Source organism: Coregonus lavaretus, assembly GCF_964263955.1.
Source record: "Coregonus lavaretus genome assembly, chromosome: 40".
Lineage (NCBI taxonomy): Eukaryota > Metazoa > Chordata > Actinopteri > Salmoniformes > Salmonidae > Coregonus > Coregonus lavaretus.
The window spans coordinates 142,212-169,066 of NC_140027.1; the positions used below are offsets into that span (position 1 = coordinate 142,212).

General features: G+C 43.3%; 1 protein-coding gene across 1 annotated transcript in view; it reads left to right on the top strand.

The window, feature by feature from the left end:
- LOC311113340 (sodium/potassium/calcium exchanger 3-like) overlaps nt 1–26,855 on the top strand; it is a gene marked incomplete at its 5' end in the record, with an annotated part of 47,423 nt that overhangs the window by 4,592 nt on the left and 15,976 nt on the right. Inside the window, 2 exons of the mRNA XM_084156557.1 lie at nt 1,453–1,584; nt 24,009–24,085. Of these exons, the coding sequence (XP_084012683.1) occupies nt 1,453–1,584; nt 24,009–24,085 (209 nt within the window). The remainder of the gene's footprint in view (nt 1–1,452; nt 1,585–24,008; nt 24,086–26,855) is intronic.

Genomic DNA, 26,855 nt, shown 5'->3' on the forward strand with positions numbered 1-26,855 from the left:
GCCACTGGCACAAATTGGTTTTAAAAAACATTCAATGCGTTGCAGTAACCTTAGTAAGTTCAGGTAAACTAAATTACAATGGAGTTCATCAAATGGAATTCATCAAATGTTGACCTTGAACAAACAAATGCATTCATGTGTCAGATAATTACTGCCTATACAGCTCCTGTAAAGCTCAGGTGTTTTATACTGCAGCTCAGCTGAAATCAGGGCAGAGTACCCAGGGGTATACTAAAAACACTTCTCCAGGTTACAGAGAGAGAAAAGCTGTCCACTCCTTCTCTCTTCCTCTCCTACTATATACAAAGCACTTTAACTTTAAAACAGCTTGCTATTCAAGGTCGACGTTTGCTTTTAGTGAGCTGTCACTTATATCCCATTGAATCTTCATTACAGAACAGGGACAGAAGGCTTGGTGCTTGTATATGAATATTCATATTTCATACTCATGATTTGTGCATCACTGCTATGTCAGTGTGCGCATCCTGGTAACGAAAGAATGCAATGCAACAGGGACACACACTACTGTGTGTGTGTGTGTGCGTGTGTGTGTTCAAACCGAAAATGACACTCCAGCTAATGCATTTCTCCACATCCCATTGTGTGCCTGTCTGTTAAACTCTTAATTAACGTGCCCGAATTTCAATTAATTGTGTTGATTATTTATGATCCACTTAATGAAGTGTGTGTGTGTGTGTTATGTTCTCTGAGCTTAGCGAAGAAGTACTCAACGCCTTTCAGGCAGTGACACGTTAGTCACTGGTGCGTTATGCTTGTTATTTCTGTGTGTTTGTATGTGTGTGTGTGTGTGTGTGTGTGTGTGTGTGTGTGTGTGTGTGTGTATGCATGGTCTGTGCATGTGTCTGTGTCTGTGAGAGGAGGTAAATACACATTGAATGTTGGCACGCAATGCCCTTTGCCCGCTGCCTGCCTTGTGAGTACAGAATCAAAGGTGATGATGCCCGGTGGAAAGTTCAGCCATGCCTCAAGGTCTAACTATAGGACAATTGAATGCCTCTGATTTTTATTCAAAGCATTTCTATTTTGTGTCTGTCAGGCATGTGGTCAGCAAGCTAAAAAGGTTACTGTGGGTTTAGCATTGTCCAAAGAAGAAAATGAATGAATCCTGTGCCCTGTTTTTTGCCACTAGATGTGCTCTTTATTCAGAGTGCATTCATGATTAAAGTGGCATTTTGTGTGATTCAATGCAATGTATTCTGCCCCCAGTCCTTTCCCTTTGTTTCATTTCTCAGTGCATAATAACTTGACAAATATAACTTCAACATTCTCCAAAGACACTGACATAAAAGGATCCTCCTCAGACTATTACTGAACTGGTCCAATAACAAATGCTTGTTTTCGTTTTGTGTTGCAAAACATTTTGCTTCGATGTGCCCTGATGAACATGCCGTGGTTACCGCTTTTCAAGCCCCCTCTACCTGTGTCTCGTAGGTTATGACATATCCAGCCCCACCACGTATGATAATGAGCGATGGGGAGGCAGGAGGCTGCTGCAGGAGGAGGACACATTGGACAGTAATAGCAGCATGGAGGAGGAGGAAAATAAAAACTGCACTGAACCAGGTAAGAAAATGAAAGAAAGAAAGAAGGGAACGTCCCATTGCCCCTGCTCCAGGTAAGAGAGAAAGAAAGTAGGAAGAAAGAGAGCACCCCGTATCCTCCCTCCCTCTGTGATTCCCTCTCTCCTTATCTTCCCAATCTGGGGTAAAACAGACAGTTGGGTCAGATAGGCTCCCATGAGCCTATGGGACATCACATACAGAGACACACACGGTAGTGTTCTTTCTGGGTGTTTCAGCACTTTTCCCACTTCTTCTCGGTCACATTCTGGGACCCTGTAGCTTTTCTGAAAAGTGAAAGTCCCCAGTTTCCATGGCGACCTCTTATCTGATCATCAACTAGCGACTTGGGCTTGTCTGTTCAAGCCGGCTCTCGTCAATGGATGAATGGGGTGTAAGAATGCATGAGTTACATGTTACACACTGCTAGATGTAATAGTGCTGTATAGAACCAAAAAGGGTTCAATCGCTTGCGTCATAGATGTCCCTTAAATAGATACAACTATATATGTAACTGCTAAGCACCATTATTCTTAGCAATGTACTTGACAGGTTTAGAAGCGCATTCCCCTACAGAGATAATAAAGTGACTCAAATCACAGGCTAAGACTGAGTGAATTTGAAGCAGGTCTCTTAGATGTGCTTTGTCATCAAAGTCCCACATCTCTTCCTTCCCCATATGAACCACAGCTGCTACTGTGTTCTTATTGGTCAGCTGCTTACGCATTTATGGACTTTCATCATCATCTTCCAGACCGGCCTATCCTGGATCATCTAGCCCAGTGTCTATTTATAGCCCTATATGGATGGAGGAAATTTGACTTTCAACTCTGTGTGTGTGTGTGTGTGTGTGTGTGTTAATGATGGGTTAAACTGAAGTTTGGGAGAAAGGAAGAGGGGATGGAGAGGGTTTCACTGAAGGATTGCATTGATGTTTGAGATAATGATGACACACACACACACACACACACACACACACACCCTTCACCCTTTACCTCACCCACCACATTCCCCCTCCTTTCCCTCACTCTCTGGTGTGCTAATTAAGCAAAATGGCCACCATCAATCTCCCCTCTCATCCTCCTCCCTCAAGGTCACCCCTGTGGTCTATAAAAGGGAGATAGGGGTCGGAGGTCAAGTTATTCTCCTTTCCCTGCCTATTATAGTTCACCTCTCCTTCTCCTTGTTAAAATTAAAGCGAGCGTTTAAGAGGCCAGGACTCTGGAGTGACTCCAGTGACGCCTGGCGTAAAGGCAGAGGTTGAACTAAATAATAACCTCTCCTTTAAAAATGTACCCACACACACAAACACTGTTTGGACTAATAACCTCTCTTAAAAGTGTACCGTCTTTCACCCGTTTTCGTCATTTAATTTGCGAGTCCTGTTCCTGGTAAAGATAGATGTAGTATGTGTTCGTGTTAAGAGTGAGTCATGTGTTGATTTTACCTTTTGGGAAAGTGCTTTTGAGGGGGGGTGTATGATTGCTTGTATAATTCTGTGAGTGTGTTAGTGTACATGTACAGTGTGTGCAAATGTGTGTGTCTGTGAGTGCATCTTTTCTTGTTTTGTCTGTGTGTGTTTTTGTCCGTGTGAGAGAGAGCAGCCTGTATGCGTGTCTGTGTCTGAGTACCGGTACCCCTGTGGAGATGGACATGTGTACAGTGCAGGCCTAGATGATGCTCCCCGTGAGCTCTCCTGTAGTACCTGCAGAAAGCTTCTCTGATTGTTCTGTTCCAACCACCAACGTCCTGCTGCTCCTCCACTTCAGACGGAACCCCTCATTTCACTAACACACACGTGCACGCCCACACACACAAGAACACACACATTACACACACAGACACAAACAAACACACATGCCGCCAGAAAGACATGAAATTACCCATAACCCATCACACCCGTCATTACGCCCACCTCCCCTGATTTTAATTGTGGGGACCCCGCTGGGTGAGTTGATTTCTGATGCTTGTTTTTTGGGGGATGAGGAGAGGAGAGGAGAGGAGAGGAGAGGAGAGGAGAGGAGAGGAGAGGAGAGGAGAGGAGAGGAGAGGAGAGGAGAGGAGAGGAGAGGAGAGGAGAGGAGAGGAGAGGAGGAATGTTCAGTAAAAGATTAGAGTAGATATAGGGATAGAATAGGCCAGAAAATAAGTGAGGGAACAAGCCACAGCTATGGGTTCAGAGATTTCTACCCTTCATTATTTTTAGAGGCGTGGCGGGGTGGTGTAGGCGGATGGATGCTCTCACTCTTCTCAGGGACGGGAGATGATTCCGATGAGGAGGGTTGGATTTGAGGAGATGGATTTGGTGCTCTGGGGTTTGTAGGTAGGGGAATTTGTCCTATGCCCTTCTAGAGCATAGGACTATGTAGCAAAGGAGGCTGGTGGGAGGAGCTATAGGAGGATGGGCTCATTGTAATGGCTGGAACGGAATGAATATGTTTGATGTGTTTTGATACCGTTCCATTCATTCCAATCCAGCCATTACAATGAGCCCGTCCTCCTATAGCGCCTCCCACCAGCCTTCTCTGTTATGTAGGCTATTTTCACACAGCATCTCGCCAGAGTAGGGAAGAGATGTGATGTGTGAGATTGCTGAAAGGGCTATGGGGTTGAAGAATAGGTGACAGACAGACAGAGAAAGAGAGAGACCCAAAGGGTGTGGGTGTTTTTAACACACTTTCATGGCCTTTGATTTATTGCTGTGAGACTATTGGACATCAGACTTGTGTAGTTTGTAAGAGAACAACACAAAAGGATGTTCTTAGAACTTGACCTTGTTCTAGTCTTTGAACATAAGTGTTTTCATTAGAACTTGGTCATTCAACTCATCCGTCGAAAGCCAAATCCTGTTACATTTTAAACGTGATATGATTGAAAACTGTGTCTCTTTTATAACTAATCCTTGTGTTCTTTAAGTCCTTCATTAGGATACTGTAGACAGTTCTAAATGCATTATGCACACAATCTATAATGAATCCAAAACGTTCTAGACAACTGCATGCCCATATGATACAGTATGTGACGATAGAATGAGAACCCAAATGCCGCCGCTGTAGAGGGGACCCAGTGCATGTGGCTGCGACAGTACACTGCTCTCTCCAGGGGTCTCCTTTCCTCCCGGAGGCGTTCAGTCTTCAGCACACACACTCTGTTTTGGCCATGACTTAATCAGGGTTCCCTCTCTGAAGGGTGTGTGCATGCACAGTGTGTGTGAAGGAACGATTGATTAATTGCAGTATGATGCCCCAGATGTCTGCAGAGGTGGGCGATAGCTAGGTAGGTAGGTATGTGTGCGTGCGTGCGTTTGTGTACCTGTGTGCGCATGTGTGTGTGTGTGTGTGTGTGTGTAGGACTCCTAGCACTTTGCCCCGTAGGCTCACTAGAAGAGATTAAGCTTTGTCTAACTCCATGTACTGTTGATGAATTAATAAAAAATTAAAATAAACTCTTATGACTTCTAACTGACAGCTCTAACATCGTGAGAAACCTCAGTCCTGGGTTCAAATACTATTCGAAATCTTTCAAATACTTTAAGTGTTTGCTATAGCCTGCCAGATGGGTGGGGTGGGCGGTTGCAGTTTTAATTCTAGTGGTCCATTAGCCAGGCAAGCTCAATCAAGCAAAGATAAAGTATCTGAAATGATTTCACACAGTATTTGAACCCAGGTTTGCTAATCATATTCATGTTGGTGATGACCCGTCTATCCCGAGAGAGATTTCCTTTGAGAAATCAACTGCTGGTTATTGTGATGCTTGAGGGGGCTGAGGTTGGGGTTTTCATAATAACATAACAACAACAGCTACAGATGGTGGTTATTTAATAAGTGTGTGTGTGTGTGTGTGTGTGTGTGTGTGTGTACTTTAGTGTGCAGATTTGCAGAAGCCATATAGTTATTGCATGAGGAATAAGGAGGAGATCGTTCCTCGTGGGAATAAGACCAATCCATCTCGGTAATTAGCTTAGCAAGTTTCCCCGAAACTGTCACTGGGGTCACCACCTCTTTCTTTGCTTTTATCGTTCTCTCTCTCTCTCTCTATCTCCCTCTCAATTTCCCATCTTTACCTCTCTCTCCCACCCTATCCCTCCTTCTAGCTCCTTCCCTCTCTTAGCAGCTCACCGTTGAATTATAGAACCAAGGATGTTGTCCTACAGTGGAAGTCACTCCACACACCTTTAAAGATTCATCTGAAAGTTAATGAGATGGGAGATTGGGGGGGATGTTCAGCAGTGTTCCTGACTGCTAGGAACATCCTATTCCTTTAACTGTTTCCCCAGAGAGGTCAGAGGAGCTTAAAGAAACCTGTCTTTTTACATTTTTACACATTCCTCTTGAGTAGGTTGAGTAGGCGTAATGCTGTGGCTCAGTGCAGTACAATGAGTGTCCCTGAGTTAGATAGATAGTGTAAGTGAGGCCAGGGATTTCAGTAGAAGATACTGGGTCACGTCAGCACATACCTTTCTCTCTGTGGTGTCGATAGTGTTTCCCCTAGTGATAGTGATGAGTCCTATGCACTATCTTAGGTTAGCTTATTTCAGGTTTGATTAAGATGCTGGGCATTTAAGGTGATACAGATGTAGGATCTTAATTTGATCACTTTTGTTGCTGAGGATTTTCCTGCCACTGCAGGAAATGCAGATAAGCTTTGTGATTTACATAAATTCACTGAAAACTCACACTAACACACTGTTATATTAACAGTGTTGCACTTTTCATTTATCCTACTTTTGGCCAGCTATTAGCTAAACCACTGATCAAGCAACATTATGGTCTAAACGTTCAAATCCTGTTGCTGCAGGATTATTTTGCTGTGACAATACTAGTCAATTGAAGCTCCCACATCTGTAGGTTCATGATGGCCTTAATGGTATCACTCGCTCTATATCACCTTGAGCATCCATAGCTCTATCTGTATATTGGAGAGTGGTTACATTTCCCGACGACATACCTTCCCAAACAAATGACCCGAAGAGGGTTCTTTTAAGTTATTTTTAGTCTCTCTCATTGTCTCCCCAGGCGTGTGTCCAGCTTGGCACGCGATCCTAGTGCCTAACTGACCCTTTTGACTGAGAAAACTCTTCCAAACTGCATGCAAACACACACACACACTTAGCTCCCGGTATAGGTCAGTTGTCACTTAATCTCTGTTAACCCAGAAGTAAACGCTAGAGTATTTTGGTCAGCTGCGTGATTCACTTCTGTGTTCGTACCTGTTAAAAATGTAGAGTTCCGGCAAAAACGAAGTCTCCACACTCGCAAAAGGAAACTCTCAGCCAAAGCCCCCTTGTGAAAGAGGTGCTACTGTACTGTCTCTCACACCTAGTTGTCTTGTTACTGTAACTGGATAGAAAGCAGTTTAAGCACTGCCTTCGCCCAATCCTGAAACGTCCAGATAACCAGTGACGAAAACCCCAAAACCAGAACTAATGTTGCTCATGCATCCCATTCAGTCCCGGCAGATTCTTCAGTCTACACGCAGAATCTGCCCACGGGAGATTAGTTCTCACTTAGAGTGAATTCACTCATATGTCATTGGCTGGGGGTGGATGTGATATGTCAGTTCGGAAGCCCGCTTTGACTTGTCATTGACTGGAGGGGATGGGAGGGGAGGGGCCCGATGTCATATCGCGTTCAAGGATAATTGGTGTCGATTCAAGCAGACAGCTAACAAATAACATCAAACTAATGTTGTTTTTATTATTAATTAGGGATGGGGGCAACTTCTTGTCGCGCGTGGTGCTCAAGTTCAGAACAGCTGTCAGTCAAAACCCATACAGCGCTGTGAAGCACAGAGCCTGAGCTCTGATGTCATGTATAGCATGTTACTGTACAGCCACTACGTTCCAATGTAGGTACTTATCAGTGCCCAAATCTGCCATTTTCAACCTGTATATGGGTACGAGTGTAAACAGCTACATGAGAAATAGATATTTTATCATTATCCATTTAGCATTTTAAAGTAGATTTTGACAACGATATGCTTCCATAAGATCATAGTAGGCATCCTATTGCATAGTACATTTTAAAAGAATGGTCCTCTTAAGATACAGCAAATGTATTAAATACATTACAAATGTAGTATAGTATAGTGTACTATAGTGTATAGTGATGAGTTATTAGTGCTTTTTGAGCTCGTTTCGGTTTGATTATTAAAAAAGAATCAACATTTTCTATTCGGTTTTGATCCTTTTTTTTAAACATTAAATGCACTATGCATTATGTGGGTTGAATGATGTAACAACGCAGAATAAAACAATTAGTAAAAGTCCCTTGATGGTAGTGACTGTCCATTACTGCTTATCACTTATTAACCATCATTTATTCACATTACTTTAATAAAATATTTCAGTTGTTGTGTATATTACGTTTGTTTTATTTGTATATATATTATATTATCTCTATAGAGCTGCTGCCTATGCTGTCAATCAAAATCACTATTTTAGTAGTTCAATGTAAATAAGGCATACTTTTATGGCTTCTGAATACCAATACCCCTCGATGTAACTGCTCTCTATATCTCCTCTTGATCATGCATTCGTCTGTCTCTTACATAGCAGGCATAAAAGAAACACGGACCGGACAAGTAGCAACGTAATGGGTTATGGTCATTGTAGTTAATTACCACGTTTTCTGCACTAAACTGTGTTGAACATTGGCCTGTTGGAAACTACAACTCCCTACTACATTGCACAGTTCGGGCATGATCTGATTTATCTCTAGATAAACTGCAGTGCAATATGCACATGGAGTTTACAGAAAAAATAACTAATTATTCTAATAATTGAACCGACATAGGTCAATTAGTTGTTTAAAAACCAAAAAATAACCGACATTTCAGTTAATCACTCAGCACTACAAATGTAACATACAACTGCAGGAAAGCATTACCATGAGGACTAGTAGAGGATATGTGTTCAGAAGTGGAGGTTTTATGCTGTAGAGAAAATGTGGTTTGGCACACACACACATCTTATTTTGCTCAGCACAGATTGTGTGTGTGCGATGCAGCACAGAGACCTGAAATGTCACATTACTCAGCAAGGTAGCTACACTCACGACACGCAATGTGTCACCACGCATCAGCGTCTGCTGAGCATGTGTTGAGAGGAGGCCCCTAACCCTCCACGTGCACAACCAGGATGCACACTAGACCGGCCGTGCACGGTGCACATACATGAGCCTGACTCCAGAGAGCGTCATTTTAATCCAAGACTGAAAACTACTGTATAGACTCTAATGATGTTGTTGTTGTTGTTTTGTCATTGTTGTCCTCAATATCCTCTAACCATACTAAATGTCTGGTGATGAGTGTACACGGATAGGGTACCATGACTATTTGTTTTCGTCATAACCAAATTCTGTCGACCTATGCATGAGAGAGATACTGTACTGTACGTGCTATTGTATCACTTTTCTCTTGTCCTTGTTTTAACACCATCTCTCTTCTACAATGTTCTAGTTCCCCCACCGCGTCAAGTCAGTTCCCCAGAATCCTTTGCAACGTAGCCGTATGGTGCATTGGGCTGAAGTTCAGTGTCTATTTCTATCCCAATGATGTATGTCATTTTTTAAGCAGCAGTGCTTTCAGCTCGTATTCTGTTTTGTTTCTTTCTTTGACAATAAAAGGTCTCCCAAATGGAACCGTATTCTTTTTATAGTGCACTTCTTTTGACTAGAGCCTTATGTGCCTCAGGGTCTTATAGTTCTTTTTATTCTTTTTTTTCTTCCACAATAAAAGACAGTTGAAGATTAAAGACATAGGCTGCGTCCAAAATGACACCCTATTCCCTATATAGTGCACTACTTTTAATAATAATAATAATAATAATAAAAATAATATGCCATTTAGCAGACGCTTTTATCCAAAGCGACTTACAGTCATGCGTGCATACATTTTTGTGTATGGGTGGTCCCGGGGATCGAACCCACTACCTTGGCGTTACAAGCGCCATGCTCTACCAGCTGAGCTACAGAGGACCCATATAGCTCTGGTAAGAAGTAGTGCACTATAAAGGGAATAGGGTGTCATTTGGGACGTTACCATAGACCGTGTGTAGGAGTGATCAACATCCAATCACAAACACCGTTGCTGCTCTGCTGTGATCCTATGGGATTCCGCAATGACGGATTTGAACAGCATGCAAACAGATTCAAGATCTCTTTCTCTTCTCTCCAGTGCCAGTGAAATTGATGTGGTGTGTGTCTGTAGGACAGAGCGCGTTGGATGGTTGGGTTGGATGGTTGGCCTACTTCAGGGTTATTTGAGGCTATTGTTAATCTACCAGGCATACAGGGATACAGTACTGTAGGCTGGGCAATATGAATCTGTGTTTTATCCATAGTGTTAAAGGATTGGAAGGAACAAGTGGCCTGAATGGTCTAGAGCCCTCAAACTCAACTCTGGACCTCCAAGCCAGTTCCACTCTAATCAGAGACTGATTTAGACCTGGGACACCAGGTGTGTGCAATTAATTCTCAGGAAGAACAGAAAACCAGCAGGCTCCGGACCTCGTAGGGTAAGAGTTGAGTACCCCTGGTCTAGAGGTTTAGGCTACAGCCTCCCGCATGCATGTGTAGACGGGTTGGCATAGGTTCGAATCAAGCCTACTGCCTTGTGTCGCGTTCTCTCTCTAGCCTCCATCTCTCTGTCATCCATTCTCCATCTCTTCAATAAATAAGAAAAAAAGGAATGGAAGGAATAAGGAAACGATGACTTTCTGGAGCGACTAGTTTACATCATGCTTCAATCAACATATTCCCTTTGATGAGGTTAGAAATGAGTAGGCCTATAGATGCTGTGGTGCCTTATCATTTTCATTGGTTAGATTTCTGTTTTGATGATAGTGAATATGTTAGTCTAGATTTTAACATCCCTTCAAAGACCAGAAGATGAATTGAATAACATTTTCAATTCACCTCAGGGTGAACCAAATCTCCCTCTTCTGAAGTTCCAAAAACCGGACTCCGTTCCTTTCGAAGACCTTCTTCAAACAGATATGCCTCAACCACTACTCCTTTAAAGACTCTTCTTCTCTACCCTACCCTCTCCATCTTCCTTCCATCGTTCTCGTCGATAACAAACTTTCTTAGCCAAGCAATTACACAGTAGGATTAAAGGTGGCTACACCAACCTCGTCACTTGGGGGTTGCTGTTTGTGTACTTTGTGTTTTTCCTTTCACACACAAAAACAACCTCTCCCACCGTGCATAATTATCCCGCAGTGTGAAATGCTGAAACAAGCACACGCAGGCGCGCACACACAATTATTCAGGACTGTGAGATGCCGAAACGCACAACTCATAATTGGCTGGATCGCCTCCAGTAGCTGATGATCGTTGATAGAAGTGTGTGTGTGTGTGTGCGTCTATAGTAAATCTATAGTGCTTGATGTCCTGTTAAGAAGAGCTAGTTAGCGAAGAATTCATTAGCTCTGCGTTTAGCGGTTATTTATCATCATTATTTATCATTGCCATGACGCCCATACATTAGAGGCTTCACCGCAACAACAATTAATTATGTTACAATTTGATACAATTATAATGAATTATATGGAGACTCAGTTAACACATTATACAGATATAGTATATTCCCAAAACGCTAATCAAATCCACAATCCTGGTGCTATAAGAAACTTCTACTGGTTGTCTCCTATTCACCCTTAGTAATGTTAAAATGGACTTTCATAGTGTTTCCCTGAACAGTTAGATGACTTGTGGCAGATGGGTAACCCTTTGTCATACAGAGGGGAAGGGTCAACCCCTGTTAGTGTCTGCTTCCCATCTCTCTGCTTTAGCGGAAGAAGGTTTTCCCTCTCTCTCTCTTTCTCTCTTTCACTCTCTATCTCTCTCTCTCTCTGTTGCTTCTTGGGGGGTTAACAGTAACACAGATATTTTATTAAGCTTTTCAGTGACAAACGACTTAATGAATCAAAAGTGTAAAACAATGGAAGGCGGTGATTATATTTGACAAATGGATCTGGCTATTACTGGTTTGGTAGAAGAGAAATGAGACATGAAATTCATGGAACAGGCACAGACAGTACATCTTGTCGTCTTCCCAAATGTTTTTAAATGTCACAGAGTTCACCCTTCAGTGTATTTCTCTCTCTCTTTTCTTATTTCGCTCTCTCTCTCTTTCTCTCTCCTTCTTTACTTCTCTCTCTTTCACTTTATGCCCTTTCCATCTCTATCTTGCTTGCCTATCCCTTATCTCTGTTTTTTTCTCCCTTTCCTCTATCTGTCGCACTCTTTCTGTCTCTCTCTCTCTCTCCTCCATCTCTGACCACACACTAATACAACATGCTTAGTCAACAGTCCAGTACAGCCCACCACTGGTTCTCTTCCCCTTTCATAATACCCCCCCCCCCCCCCCCAATAGAAATGACTACACATAATCCCCCCCCCCCCCAGCAGTGTGCCCGTCCGTTTCCATGACAACGGTCTAAAATAATTATATAACCGTTAGCGACGACAGGAGATGGGGGGGGGCGGTAGCCCCCCTGGAGCATACCGACACGTGCGCACACACACACGAACAGAGCATTGCTCACGTTACATAACAAACCCGGGCCTCGGCTCAGGAGAGATGACATCACCAGGAGGAGAGAGAGGAGGAATATTTGGGGGTAGCTTTTTCTGCTGTAACTGCTGCTCTGTTGCTTAGACAGCGGAATGGGTCCTCTCTTTCTCTGTCTCTCTGTCGCTCTCTCTTTCTCTCTGTTAGTCATATTTCAGAGTGTTTGCACCAGGCTTATGGTATTTAATATACAATATTTCCAATGTGTCTATTAATTAATTATCTGTTAAGGGAAGGACTGTGTGTGTGGATGGATCAATATTGTATGAGTGTGTTTGCATGTTTGGGATGTTTGTGTTGATACATTTGACATTTGCTTTATTTAATATCCCAGTTAATGCAATCAGGGTCGAGTTCTAAACAACAAGATAAAGAAAGAGAAGTTGACTTGTATGCTATGCATCAGGCCCAGAGTTTGTCCTGGTCAGGTCACATGGTGAAGAAAAATTCCTGTCCCTAATTTATGCATATTGTAAACAATTGTATGCGCTAATCACAAAGTTTTGCTTACATAGAAGAACACCTGGAAAAGTAGTTTCAATAATATCTGAAAACCTCATCATCAACATTGTTAATCACTTAACGCACTTAATGGAACGTTTAACAAGCATGTAGCGGTTACCACGGTAATTATACACATCACATCTCGCTTTTAACAAACCCATGAGAGCGATACAGTGCTGTACTGTACTCGTACACTTTCAGATTGCAGCTGGTATCTCTTGCAGCTAGCTAACTTGCTGTGACAGATTCATTTTAGTGAGTGAGTGCAAACACACACACTCTCTCATTAGGTCCTGTTTGATGTACATGTGGAGATATTAGTTGTGATGAACAATATGAAATATGCAGTAGTGGCATTAGTTTCATTGTGTTTCATCTTCTCAGTGAAGAAGAGCGGGAGGGAGAAGGGAAGCGAGGGAGAGAGAGGAAGGATGGATGGAGCTCTCTATATTTAAACTGCAGAGATTGCAGGATGGATGGATCTCCCTAAAGACTCTCAGAACGTCGCTCTCTTACTCTCCAACTTTTCATCCCCTCGCTCCAACTGTGGTTATAAATAAATGAAACAAAGAGCAAGACAGGAGTGATGGAGAGAATATGAAAGAGGTAGAGAGAGGAGGAGAGAGAGAGAGAGAGAGGGAAGGAAGGATGGAGAGTGTAAAGGATGAGAACTCCAGTGGGACATATGGACATGTGAGGCTGTGGGATACACTGAGCCAACTGAATATCTTACACACATACAGTACCCACACATACAGTACCCACACATACAGTACCCACACATACAGTACCCACACATACAGTACCCACACATACAGTACCCACACATACAGTACCCACACATACAGTACCCACACATACAGTACCCACACATACAGTACCCACACACAGCACATGGCGTGTTTCCCAAAGTGATGAACTATCCCTAACAATCTGTTGACCTCTGACACTGTACATCTCATCAGAGAGGAGAAAACCAAGAGTGGTGAGACTGACAGTCTGTACTGTAAGAGACAGTGAAAGAGAGAATGGTAGAAAGAAGGAAGCAGCATGACACTGTATTAATCAGGAGAGAGAGAGGTGGAGAGAGAGGGGGGAGAGAGAGAGGGGGGTGGAGAGAGAGGGGGAGAGACAGTTGGAGAGAGAGGGGGAGAGACAGTTGGAGAGAGAGGGGGAGAGACAGTTAGAGAGAGAGGGGGAGAGAGAGAGACCGTTAGTGAGAGAGGGAGGGAGGGGGGACAGTTAGAGAAAGAGAGGGGGGAGAGAGAGAGACCGTTAGTGAGAGAGAGAGAGAGAGAGAGGGAGGGTGGACAGTTAGAGAGAGAGGGGGGAGAGAGAGAGACCGTTAGTGAGAGAGGGAGAGAGAGGGAGGGGGGACAGTTAGAGAGAGAGGGGGAGAGAGAGAGACCGTTAGTGAGAGAGGGAGAGAGAGGGAGGGGGGACAGTTAGAGAAAGAGAGGGGGGAGAGAGAGAGACCGTTAGAGTGAGGGAGAGAGGGGAGAGAGAGAGACAGTTAGAGAGAGGGAGGGGGGACAGTTAGAGAGAGGGAGAGAGAGAGAGAGAGAGAGAGAGAGAGAGAGAGAGAGAGAGAGAGGGGACAGTTAGAGAAAGAGAGGGGGGAGAGAGAGACAATTAGAGCGAGGGAGGGAGGGGGGACAGTTAGAGAAAGAGAGGGGAGAGAGGGAGAGGGATGGAGGGAGGGGGAGCAAGAGCAGCAGAGGGAGGGTGGGAGAGAGACTACAACTGACTGAGGTCTGATTGCTGATTGATGCAGTGACTTCCTCTGATTGAGCTTTAGTGAGGAGTGAACTGGGAGACTGGGTTATGATTGCAGAGAGAATGGAGTGGGGCGGTGGCAGTGTTTGTGTGTGCACGTGTGTGTGTGCACGTGTGCATGCATATTGAGCCAGTGTTATCTACCAGCTCTCACAGTCTCACGTCAGAATTAGACGTTCATCCATGTTTCTCAAATGTAATATTTCAAGGTTGTTCCAAACGTCAAATTTCAAGGTGTTTAAGGTTAAGTTTAGGCATGAACTCTGAATTTTTAATGTTAGGGTTAAGTTCAGGCATTAACTCCAAATTCTTAAGGTTAGGCATTAACTCCAAATGGTTAAGGTAAGGGTTAAGGTTTGGGATAGGCTTAAAACAAAAATATCAAAAACAACTTTCTATCGCTGGACTCAAACTTGCAACCTTTGGAAACAGAGGTTTACCGAAACCTACTTGAAGGTAACAGCGCTCACTAGTGGCCGGTTTCCACGTCATCTCCCGACGTCCTCAAACATGGATGGACGTCGAATACTGACTTGTATCACGGGTGACCTGGCTGTGTGTTATAGCCAACACAGAGTGTGTGTGTGTGTGTGTGTGTGTGTGTGTGTGTGTGTTTATTATAGCCAGTAGGGGTGGCCGCTGCAGCAGAGCAGAGCAGCTATAGAAGGGTAGGGCCACCCCAGCTAACCTGGTGCTAATTACCATGGTGTTCCAGGCCAGGCTCAGACAGCCTGGAGGAGGATCTCTGTCTTGTCCTTTCTTGCCCTCATTTTCCCCATATCTCTTTCTCTCCTATCTCTTTCATGTGCACACTCCCTTCTTTCTCTCTCTCTCTCTCCTTCTTTCTCTCTCCCTTTCTTGTGAGGCCATTAGCGAAGTGGAGAAGGTAGCCTGGAGAGAGAGATACATAGAGAGATATGTCCACTCTGGAAAGTCAAAACTCTAAGTGGGGGTTTTCAGTTGAGGCTAAGAGAAAATGGTGTTATTACAGTGAAGTGGGTTTTAAAAGGCCTATTATACTGTACATGATGCAAAGACATGGAAACAGACACAAACACACACGTTATAGACCATAACATATGTCTAGATGAAAACATGTCTTGGTTACTGTATACATTTTCTTACTGACATTCAGGCATAAATGCTTTCCATATCTTCTACCCACAGTAGCCATTATTCTGACAATGAATACTCTCAGTACCACATCTTTCCATATATTGTATTTCTTCACCATTCCCTTGCCATAATATACATCTGGATCTTTTAGAAACGTTAAATCAATACAGACACACACACTCCGCCAACCTTCTATACAGCAGGTCAATGTGAATGACCAATGTACTGTATGCTAGTGAGTGTCTCCCCCCAGGTTAAAGATGTGTATTATTTTGTGAACCTTTCTCCCTCTGCCACTTAAAACCCACTCGCTCTGAAGAAGACATAGTTGGCGGAAGTGTGTGTGTGTGTTAAACCGACTCACTCTGAAGAAGACATGGTTGGCGGAAGAGTGTGTGTGTGTTAAACCGACTCACTCTGAAGAAGACATGGTTGCTATGGAGTGGGTCGCTGCCTCGGCTTGCACTTGGCTCCGTCGCCAGCTAGCACTCACTCCAACACAAGTAGTGGAGTTGATTTATGTCAAGTAGGAATGAGTGAAGAGATGTGTACTCCATTCAACGCAGATTGAAGGGTGGAAGATTCTGTCCCTTAAATATTACATAGATATAAAGTAGTATAAAGCTATGGTAACTTTATTTTATTATAACAATATTATAATTAACATGACATAATATCTGTCATTTAGATCGTAATATCTGTCATTTAAATCTTGTCATTTAGATCTTAATATTTGTCATTTAGATCTTAATATGTCATTTAGATCTTATCTGTCATTTAGATCTTAATATCTGTCATTTAGATCTTAATATCTGTCATTTGGATCTTAATATCTGTCATTTGGATCTTAATATCTGTCATTTAGATCTTAATATCTGTCATTTAGATCTTAATATCTGTCATTTAGATCTTAATATCTGTCATTTAGATCTTAAAATCTGTCATTTAGATCTTAATATCTGTCATTTAGATCTTAATATCTGTCATTTAGATCTTAATATCTGTCATTTGGATCTTAATATCTGTCATTTGGATGTTAATGTTTGTCATTTAGATGTTAATGTCTGTCATTTAGATGTTAATGTCTGTCATTTAGATGTTAATGTCTGTCATTTAGATGTTAATGTCTGTCATTTAGATGTTAATGTATGTCATTTAGATGTTAATGTTTGTCATTTAGATCTTAATATATGTCATTTAGATGTTAATATCTGTCATTTAGATCTTAATATCTGTCAATTATATGTTAATCTGTCATTTAGATGTTAATATCTGTCATTTAGATCTTAATATCTGTCATTTAGATGTTGTCTATGTGTGACATGAGTGGTCATGTGTTACTTACCTTTTAAAAGCCAGAGGGCATGATGTGAAATACCTCTACTGTATGTAGTCATCTAGAATCGGTGTGTGTGTGTGCTTGCCTGTCTACAGTATAGGCATGTACATGAGTGAGTACAAAACAGTACAGTACAAGGTAGACAAGATATGTAGTTTCATGAGTCTACTATCATTAATCCACCACATTCCCTTTGTTGAAAGGATAACCTTCATACTGCAACACTTTATTCAAGTCCCATTTCTACCTCTCTTTCTCTCTGACCTCCTTTCTCTCCTATCTCTTTCATGTGCACACTCCCTTCTTCCTCTCTCGCTTTCTCTCGCTTTCTCTCTCTCTCTCTCCTTCTTTCTCTCTCCCTTTCTTGTGAGGCCATTAGCGAAGTGGAGAAGGTAGCCTGGAGAGAGAGATACATAGAGAGATATGTCCACTCTGGAAAGTCAAAACTCTAAGTGGGGGTTTTCAGTTGAGGCTAAGAGAAAATGGTGTTATTACAGTGAAGTGGGTTTTAAAAGGCCTATTATACTGTACATGATGCAAAGACATGGAAACACAGACACAAACACACACGTTATAGACCATAACATATGTCTAGATGAAAACATGTCTTGGTTACTGTATACATTTTCTTACTGACATTCAGGCATAAATGCTTTCCATATCTTCTACCCACAGTAGCCATTATTCTGACAATGAATACTCTCAGTACCACATCTTTCCATATATTGTATTTCTTCACCATTCCCTTGCCATAATATAAATCTGGATCTTTTAGAAACGTTAAATCAATACAGACACACACACTCCGCCAACCTTGTATCTATACAGCAGGTCAATGCGAATGACCAATGTACTGTATGCTAGTGAGTGTCTCCCCCCAGGTTAAAGATGTGTATTATTTTGTGAACCTCTCTCCCTCTGCCACTTAAACCCACTCGCTCTGAAGAAGACATAGTTGGCGGAAGAGTGTGTGTGTGTTAAACCGACTCACTCTGAAGAAGACATGGTTGCTATGGAGTGGGTCGCTGCCTCGGCTTGCACTTGGCTCCGTCGCCAGCTAGCACTCACTCCAACACAAGTAGTGGAGTTGATTATGTCAAATAGGAATGAGTGAAGAGATGTGTACTCCATTCAACGCAGATTGAAGGGTGGAAGATTCTGTCCCTTAAATATTACATAGATATAAAGTAGTATAAACTATGGTAACTTTATTTGATTATAACAATATTATAATTAACATGACATAATATCTGTCATTTAGATCGTAATATCTGTCATTTAAATATTGTCATTTAGATCTTAATATCTGTCATTTAGATCTTAATATGTCATTTAGATCTTAATATCTGTCATTTAGATCTTAATATCTGTCATTTGGATCTTAATATCTGTCATTTGGATCTTAATATCTGTCATTTAGATCTTAATATCTGTCATTTAGATCTTAATATCTGTCATTTAGATCTTAATATCTGTCATTTGGATCTTAATATCTGTCATTTGGATCTTTAATATCTGTCATTTAGATCTTAATATCTGTCATTTAGATCTTAATATCTGTCATTTGGATCTTAATATCTGTCATTTGGATCTTTATCTGTCATTTAGATGTTAATATCTGTCATTTAGATGTTAATGTCTGTCATTTAGATGTTAATGTCTGTCATTTAGATGTTAATGTCTGTCATTTAGATGTTAATGTATGTCATTTAGATGTTAATGTTTGTCATTTAGATCTTAATATATGTCATTTAGATGTTAATATCTGTCATTTAGATCTTAATATCTGTCAATTATATGTTCATATCTGTCATTTAGATGTTAATGTCTGTCATTTAGATCTTAATATCTGTCATTTAGATGTTGTCTATGTGTGACATGAGTGGTCATGTGTTACTTACCTTTTAAAAGCCATAGGGCATGATGTGAAATACCTCTACTCTTATGTAGTCATCTAGAATCGGTGTGTGTGTGTGTGCTTGCCTGTCTACAGTATAGGCATGTACATGAGTGAGTACAAAACAGTACAGTACAAGGTAGACAAGATATGTAGTTTCATGAGTCTACTATCATTAATCCACCACATTCCCTTTGTTGAAAGGATAACCTTCATACTGCAACACTTTATTCACGTCCCATTTCTACCTCTCTTTCTCTCTGACCTCCTTTGTCCTTATACAAGTGCTACTGCTGTCTCCTGACAAAGAACACACACACACACACACTCAGTATATTCACCTTGTTTATGGACTTTGAAAAGCCAGCTGTACCTTTCTTCTAAAGAACAGGCATCTTTTGTGCTCTTGAAATGGCCCTCCTATGCCCTACTGTTGTACACTGACTGAATAGAATCAGGTGACTCATATCTCAAATGCAACAATTACATAAAAATCAGGAGTTGTTACGCAGTACAGATGGATTGGCATCTGGTGGGTTTTATATTCACTTTCTGCTTTTAGTCAGTTCAGAGTCAGACAAAGATCAAAACTTTAAAAGAGATACTGTACCGTCTCTCCATGTGTGGTGTATCAGGGTTTTTAAGATTCCTATTGGATGTAATGTAAGGGTAAAACTCTCTGCAGGCAATGCTTTAGAGTGTTTGTGCCATTGGTGGGAGTGTGTGTGTTTTCTCATACCTCGTGTGTGTGAGTGTAAATGTGTGTGAGTGAGTGTGTGTGCGTGCGTGTGCACACGCGCCTGCATGTGTGTGGAAGGGTGTGTACTTGGCTGTGAGTTGGTATCTGGCGTTGTAGTACTGTTCACAGCAGAGAGGGCCAGAGTGGTAGAGTGTTGGACATGGCTGGGCGCATCTGCTGCCTGTATCCCCCTGGCACTGGGCATTAGTCTGGGCACACTGACTCCAATGCACTCTGCCATGCTACACACACACACACACACACACTCCGTTGTAGTACCCATTGCCATGCCATGCTCTGCCAGCTAACCCCTCCAACCACATTTAATATACCCCCCCCTGTCCACTTTCCTCCTGCTTACAACTACGTTTTCAGTTTGATGCATAGAGATGTACTAGAGAGCTCATCTCCTATCTTTGTAATGGCCTCCTCTGTGGCAGCATGGGCCCATGCTAAAACAGGCCCTCTATACAACTCTATGGTTTGACATTACTTGACGTTAAAGATGAAGGGGGATGGTGGAATTTTTGTGCGTCAGTAGTAATGTACTCATGCATGAACTTTATGTATGTATGTACACTACCGTTCAAAAGTTTGGGGTCACTTAGAAATGTCCTTGTTTTCGAAAGAAAAGCAATTTTTTTGCCCATTAAAATAACATCAAATTCATCAGAAATACAGTGTAGACATTGTTAATGTTGTAAATGGCTATTGTAGCTGGAAACGGCTGATTTTTTATGGAATATCTACATAGGCGTACAGAGGCCCATTATCAGCAACCATCAGTCCTGTGTTCCAATGGCACGTTGTGTTTGCTAATCCAAGTTTGTCATTTTAAAAGGCTAATTGATCATTAGAAAACCCTTTTGCAATTATGTTAGCACAGCTGAAAACTGTTGTGCTGATTAAAGAAGCAATAAAACTGGCCTTCTTGAGACTAGTTGAGTATCTGGAGCATCAGCAATTGTGGGTTCGATTACAGGCTCAAAATGGTCAGAAACAAATGACTTTCTTCTGCAACTCATCAGTCTATTCTTGTTCTGAGAAATGAAGGCTATTCCATGCAAGTAATTTCCAAGAAACTGAAGATCTCGTACAACGCTGTGTACTACTCCCTTCACAGAACAGAGCGAGAGAAGGATGCCGGGCACCTTGAGCATCCTTCTCTCGCTCTCTCTCTTTCTTTTATTTTGTTCTGTCTCTCTCGCTTTCCATTCTGTCTATCTTTCTTTCTGTCTTTCTTATCATTCTGTGTCCTTCTCTTTCTCTCTAGTACACCCCCATTTAACTTTCTCATCTCCCTGTCTGTCTGTCTCTCTCTCTCTCGCTCTCTTTCTCTCTCTCGCTCTCTCTCTCTCTCTCTCTCTCTCGCTCTCGCTCTCGCTCTCTCTTTCTCACTCTCTCTCTCTCTCACTCTTTCTTTCTCTCTCTCCTCTCTCTCTCTCCATTTCTCTCTCTGGTTCCTAGAACAGATCCCTTTATCCTCTATATAATGTTTATTTCCCATCATCATGATGTGTTTTCTTTAGCAAACAGAACAGAAAATGCGTAGGCAGGGCAGGCGTGTTGGTCTGTGTGTGTGTGTGTGTGCGTGCATGCGTCCGTGCATGCGTCCGTGCGTGTAGCCCTCGTAGCTGTAAAAACTAAACACATCCAGCTGCCGACGCCGTGATACACACACACACACACACACACACACACACACCATGAGTTAGGCAGTCCTCCTCCTCCTCTCTACTCTCTGTGTTGTTTTACTGTGTGTGTTGTGTTAGACGAGGTCCGTAATATAATATAGGAACAGACCTGTGTTCAATCAAACACATACAGAATGTACAGTACATGGGTCACCAAAGAACTATACCCCTTTCACACTACTGAGCCGAGCAACAGCTGAGCTGTACTGTGCTAGCCTGTGCTGGAAAGGACAACATCTGAACCAGAACAGTATGGCTCAGGTCAGCAGGATAGTGTGAAAAGGGTAATAGAGTGCATCCACTCAGGCACATAGAGTTGATGAGAGGTTGACTTAGTTTGCAGTGTAAATGGGTCAGGGAAAGGTAGAAGGTAAAAGGTTGGGAAGATGTGAACTAAGTTTATGCAGGTGAGGAGGAAAAGCCATTTTAGAGTGTTGGGATTCAGCCCTTGAATGAATTAAGGCATTTGCCGAAAGTGAAGAGACAGCCATTTGTAGACATTTCAAACATCAAACTTCTAATTTCCTCCACTCTCCTCAAAGTACCTAAATGAGCAACAGGCATCTGTTCAAGCCTTATGACCACAGATATGCTAGCTTGAGTTAGCAATAGCATCGCTTATGTAGCAGAGGAGGCTGGTGAGGGGAGGATGGCTCATAATAATGAATGGAATGGAGTGAATGGAATCGTATTAAACACTGGAAATCAGGTGTTTAATGTGTTTGAGACCATTCTATTGATTCCGTTCCAGCCATTACTATGAGCCCGTCCTTCCCAAAGTGCCACCAGCCACCACTGTTATGTAGCAATAGCATCACTGCTGTAGCTAGCTGACTTTCTGGCTGGCCTTTTTCAGTGGAAACGTGTTGAAATCACCACAGAATGCTAGCTTAAGTTAGTAATAGCATCGCTACTGTAGCAATAGCATTGCTGCAGTAACTACTATAGTTAGCCTAGCTCTCTGACTGTCTGTCTGGCTTTTCCAGTGGAAAGTGGTGAATTTACATTTTAGTTAGCAATAGCATCACTGTATTAGCACCTATTAGCATTAGTGGAAGCAATGGTTGTGCTAGCTACTAGCTATAGCTACTAGCTAGCACAACTTTGACCGTCTGGCTGGCCTTTAAAGTGGAAACGTGGTGAAATCCGGAGCAGATGTTAGCAGTGGCCCATGAAAATACTGTTGATTGGTGGACGAGGTGGGATAATGAAGGGAGAAGAGGAGGAGAGAGGGGTCTGGAGAATGAATGGAGGGAGAGGGAAGGAAAGAGAATGAATGAATGGAGGGAGAGGGAAGGAATGAAGAATGGAGGGAGAGGGAAGGAACGAGAATTAATGAATGGAGGGAGAGGGAAGGAAGGAAGGCATGGAAGTGTGGAGTGAGAGGATAACATAGGTATTTTTGCTGTCTTTCTTTCTCTCTTTTCTTATTCTCTCTCTTTCCCCCTCTTTTTTCCCCTCTCTCTTTCCCCCTCTCTTCCCCTCTCTCTTTCCCCCTCACTCTTTTCCCCTCTCTTTCCCCCTCTCTCTTTCCCCTCTCTCTTTCCCCCTCTCTCTTTCCCCCCTCTCTTTCCCCCTCTCTTTTTTCCCCTCTCTTTTCACCCACTCTTTCCCCCTCACTATTTTCCCCTCTCTTTTCCCCTTTCTCTCTACCCCCTCTCTCTTTCCCCCTATTTTCCCCTTCTCTCTTTCCCCCTCTCTCTACCCCCTCTCTCTTTCCCCCTCTCTTTTTCCCCCTCTCTTTTTCCCCCTCTCTCTTTCCCCCCTCTCTTTCCCCCTCTCTTTTTTCCCCTCTCTCTTTCCCCCTCACTCTTTTCCCCTCTCTTTTCACCCACTCTTTCCCCTCACTATTTTCCCCTCTCTTTTCCCCCTCTCTCTACCCCCTCTCTCTTTCCCCCTATTTTCCCCTTCTCTCTTTCCCCCTCTCTCTACCCCCTCTCTCTTTCCCCTCTCTCTTTTCCCCTCTCTTTCCCCCCTCTCTCCCCCCTCTCTCTTTCCCCCTCTCTCTTTCCCCCTCACTCTTTTCCCCTCTTTTCACCCACTCTTTCCCCCTCACTCTTTTCCCCTCTCTTTTCCCCTCTCTCTCTACCCCCTCTCTCTTTCCCCCTCTTTTCCCCCCTCTCTCTACCCCCTCTCTCTTTCCCCCTCTCTTTTCCCCCCTCTCTGTCGCTTCTAGCACTTCTTGTACCCCTTCCCCTTTACTCTCTTTCCATTAATAATTCCCCTCTCTCCTCCTCATCCCCTCTCTCCTCCTCATCCCCCTCTCCCCCTCTCTCTACCCTCCTCACCCTACATATCCTAACCCTGAGCTCTATTTTTACTCTTTCTCTCTCTCCTCTCTGCCCTCTCTTTGTCCTCTTCTTCACTCTCACTTTTTCCATCTCTTTTTCTCCTCTCCTCTGGTGGGTCTTTCAGTTCTCAGAGGAGGCGTGCACGCTCACACACTCTCTCACACACACACACAATCCTTGGCAGGATGCTGCAGGACTGTCATACAGACACACACAGACGGACGCACACACACTCACAGATGGACGGACGCAGGCACACACACACACACACACACACACACACACACACACACACACACACACACACACAAACACACACAAATACACATTTCGGCAAGGTGCTGCAGGGCTGGCCCTTGTCAGTTCATGTGAGTTCTGTGTCCTCCATTAGCTTGCTAGTAGCATTGACCTCACAGGACGTCAGAACATAGACACACGTCATTCAAACAAACACACACTCTCTTGCTTGTGTAACCCGATGTCTCTGTCTCTTCCAGCTCTGCACGAGTTCCCTACAGATCTGTTCACCCACAGGGAGAGGACAGAAGGAGCTGTGGCCCTGCATGTCCTGTGTGTGAGTTCAGTCTTCTTTACTTTGATCTCACACTGTCTGTCTGTCTGTCTGTCTGTCTGTGAGCTTGTGCGTGTCCAGGGGGCGGCTGGTAGCCTAGCGGTTAAGAGCGTTGGGCCAGTAACCGAAAGGTCGCTGGTTGGAATCCCCGAACTGGCAAGGTTTAAAAATCTGCTGTTCTGCCCTTGAGCAAGGCAGTTAACTCCCAACAACAACTGGACGTCAATTAAGGCAGCCCCCCGCACTTCTCTGATTCAGAGTGGTTGGGTTAAATGCGGAAGACACATTTTGGTTGAATGCATTCAGTTGTGAAACTGATTAGGTATCCCCTTTCCTACTAGGTATCCCCTTTCCTACTAGGTATCCCCTTTCCTACTAGGTATCCCCTTTCTCACTGGGTGTATCCCCTTTCCCACTGGGTATCCCCTTTCCCACTAGGTATCCCCTTTCCCACTGGGTATCCCCTTTCCTACTAGGTATCCCCTTTCCCACTGGGTATCCCCTTTCCCACTGGGTATCCCCTTTCCCACTAGGTGTATCCCCTTTCCCGCTAGTTATCCCCTTTCCCACTAGGTATCCCCTTTCCCACTGGGTATCCCCTTTCCTACTAGGTATCCCCTTTCCCACTGGGTATCCCCTTTCCTACTAGGTATCCCCTTTCCCACTGGGTATCCCCTTTCCCACTAGGTATCCCCTTTCCCACTGGGTATCCCCTTTCCTACTAGGTATCCCCTTTCCCACTGGGTATCCCCTTTCCCACTGGGTATCCCCTTTCCCACTAGGTGTATCCCCTTTCCCGCTAGTTATCCCCTTTCCTACTAGGTATCCCCTTTCCCACTGGGTATCCCCTTTCCTACTAGGTATCCCCTTTCCCACTGGGTATCCCCTTTCCCACTAGGTGTCTCCTTTCTGGCTAGGTATCCCCTTTCCTACTAGGTATCCCCTTTCCCACTGGGTATCCCCTTTCCCGCTAGGTATCCCCTTTCCCTCTAGGTGTCTCCTTTCCCATGTCTGTCTGTGTGTCTTTAATCAACCTTTCACATTCACAACACCTCAATCAACTATTTTAAGTTCCCGTAAAAAATAAATAAATCACACACTCAACACAGTGGAAAACTAACAACTTCTCAGTCAGTCCCCCTGTGTTTCTCGGCTGGCTGGGTGTTTGTGCATAGTGCAAACCATGGGATAATTGTTAGCGGGCCGCCGTCCAAGGCTAAACAAATGGCCCCCGAGTCCAAACTATCCTGCTTGGAGGAACAGAACAGAACACAGCATCTGGTACTATACCGAATGAGGCCTGCCAACTGTGTGTGCGTGTGTGTGTGTGCGTGTGTGTGCGTGTGTGTGCGTGTGTGTGCGTGTGTGCGTGTGTGTGTGTGTGTGTGTGTGTGTGTGTGTGTGCTCCCCTCTCTAGCTGGGGTCCTGTCAGCACAGCCGGCATTTTATTTATTGCCTGCTGGAAATACACACCCAATTACAACCAGGTTTAGGTGTGGACTCGGAGCAGCGTGTGTGTGTGTGTGTGTGTGTGTGTGTGTGTGTGTGTGTGTGTTTGTGTGTGTGAGAGAGAGCAGAACTTCCATCAAATATAGTGGACTAGTTCTGTGGACTAGCAGAGTAGGCAGGGTTGGGGAATGTGTGCGTGCGTGTATGTTTGTAATTTTGTGTGTGAGGCCTGTGTGTGTAGTGGGAGGATGAAGCAGAAGGCTGGGCATTTCTGTAGGCTGGGTTTTAAAGGTAGGGTGAGCAGGCAGGATGTGTGGAGGTGTGTAGGGCAGAGGGCTAAACTGAGGTGTGGACTACAGAGGTACTAGGGATGTGGAGGTGTCGAAGATAGAGGGCATTGGTGATACAGAGGATGGGTAGATGTAGGGAAGGAGAGGAACAACTATGAAGGGAATAGGTCAAATGTACCATTTCCATTTGTTTGATGGGCCTCCTAAATCCTCCTGCCTGTCTGCCTTGCAGGGTTCAGAGCATAGACATAGAAGGCTATTTATCTATGTTTTTGATTCTATTTCTATGTGGGGTGGACAATTTAAGTGGCCTAGTTACAGTTTTGACTTAAATCTGCTTGAAAATCTGTGGCAAGACTTGAAAATGGCTGTTTAGCAATGATAAACAACCAACTTGACAGAGCTTGAAAAATATTTCAAAGAATAATGTGAAAATATTGTACAATCCAGCTGTGCAAAGCTCTTAGTGACTTACCCAGAAAGACTCACAGCTTTAATCGATGCCAAATGTGATTTTAACATGTATTGATTCAGGGGTGTGAATACTTATGTAAATTAGATATTTCTGTATTTCATGTTCAATACATTTGCAAAATTTCTAAAAAACTGTTTTCACTTTGTCATTATGGGGTATTGTGTGTAGATGGGTGAATAATGTTTTTAAAAAATCCTGTTTGAATTCAGGCTGTAACACAACAAAATGTGGAATAAGTTGAGGGGTATGAATACTTTCTGAAGGCACTGTATCTCTCTCCCTCCAAAATCGCTATTATGCCTTGGTGACCCCATTCACTCATGTAAGCATGAGAGGATTAGTCCGCCATCAAAACATCATGTCATTTCTTGGAATTCCCTTGTTCCCCCAAAAAACTCAACTAATCAAAGACTTTTACTCAACCAACTGGCAACAGCAACAGGCTGCTGTGTCTGAAAACAGAGACAACACAGAGGATGCTGTGTCTAAAAACACCCACATACACACACACGCAAAAAAACACCCTGCCCAGCCATAAGGGGACTTCACAGCTGGATAG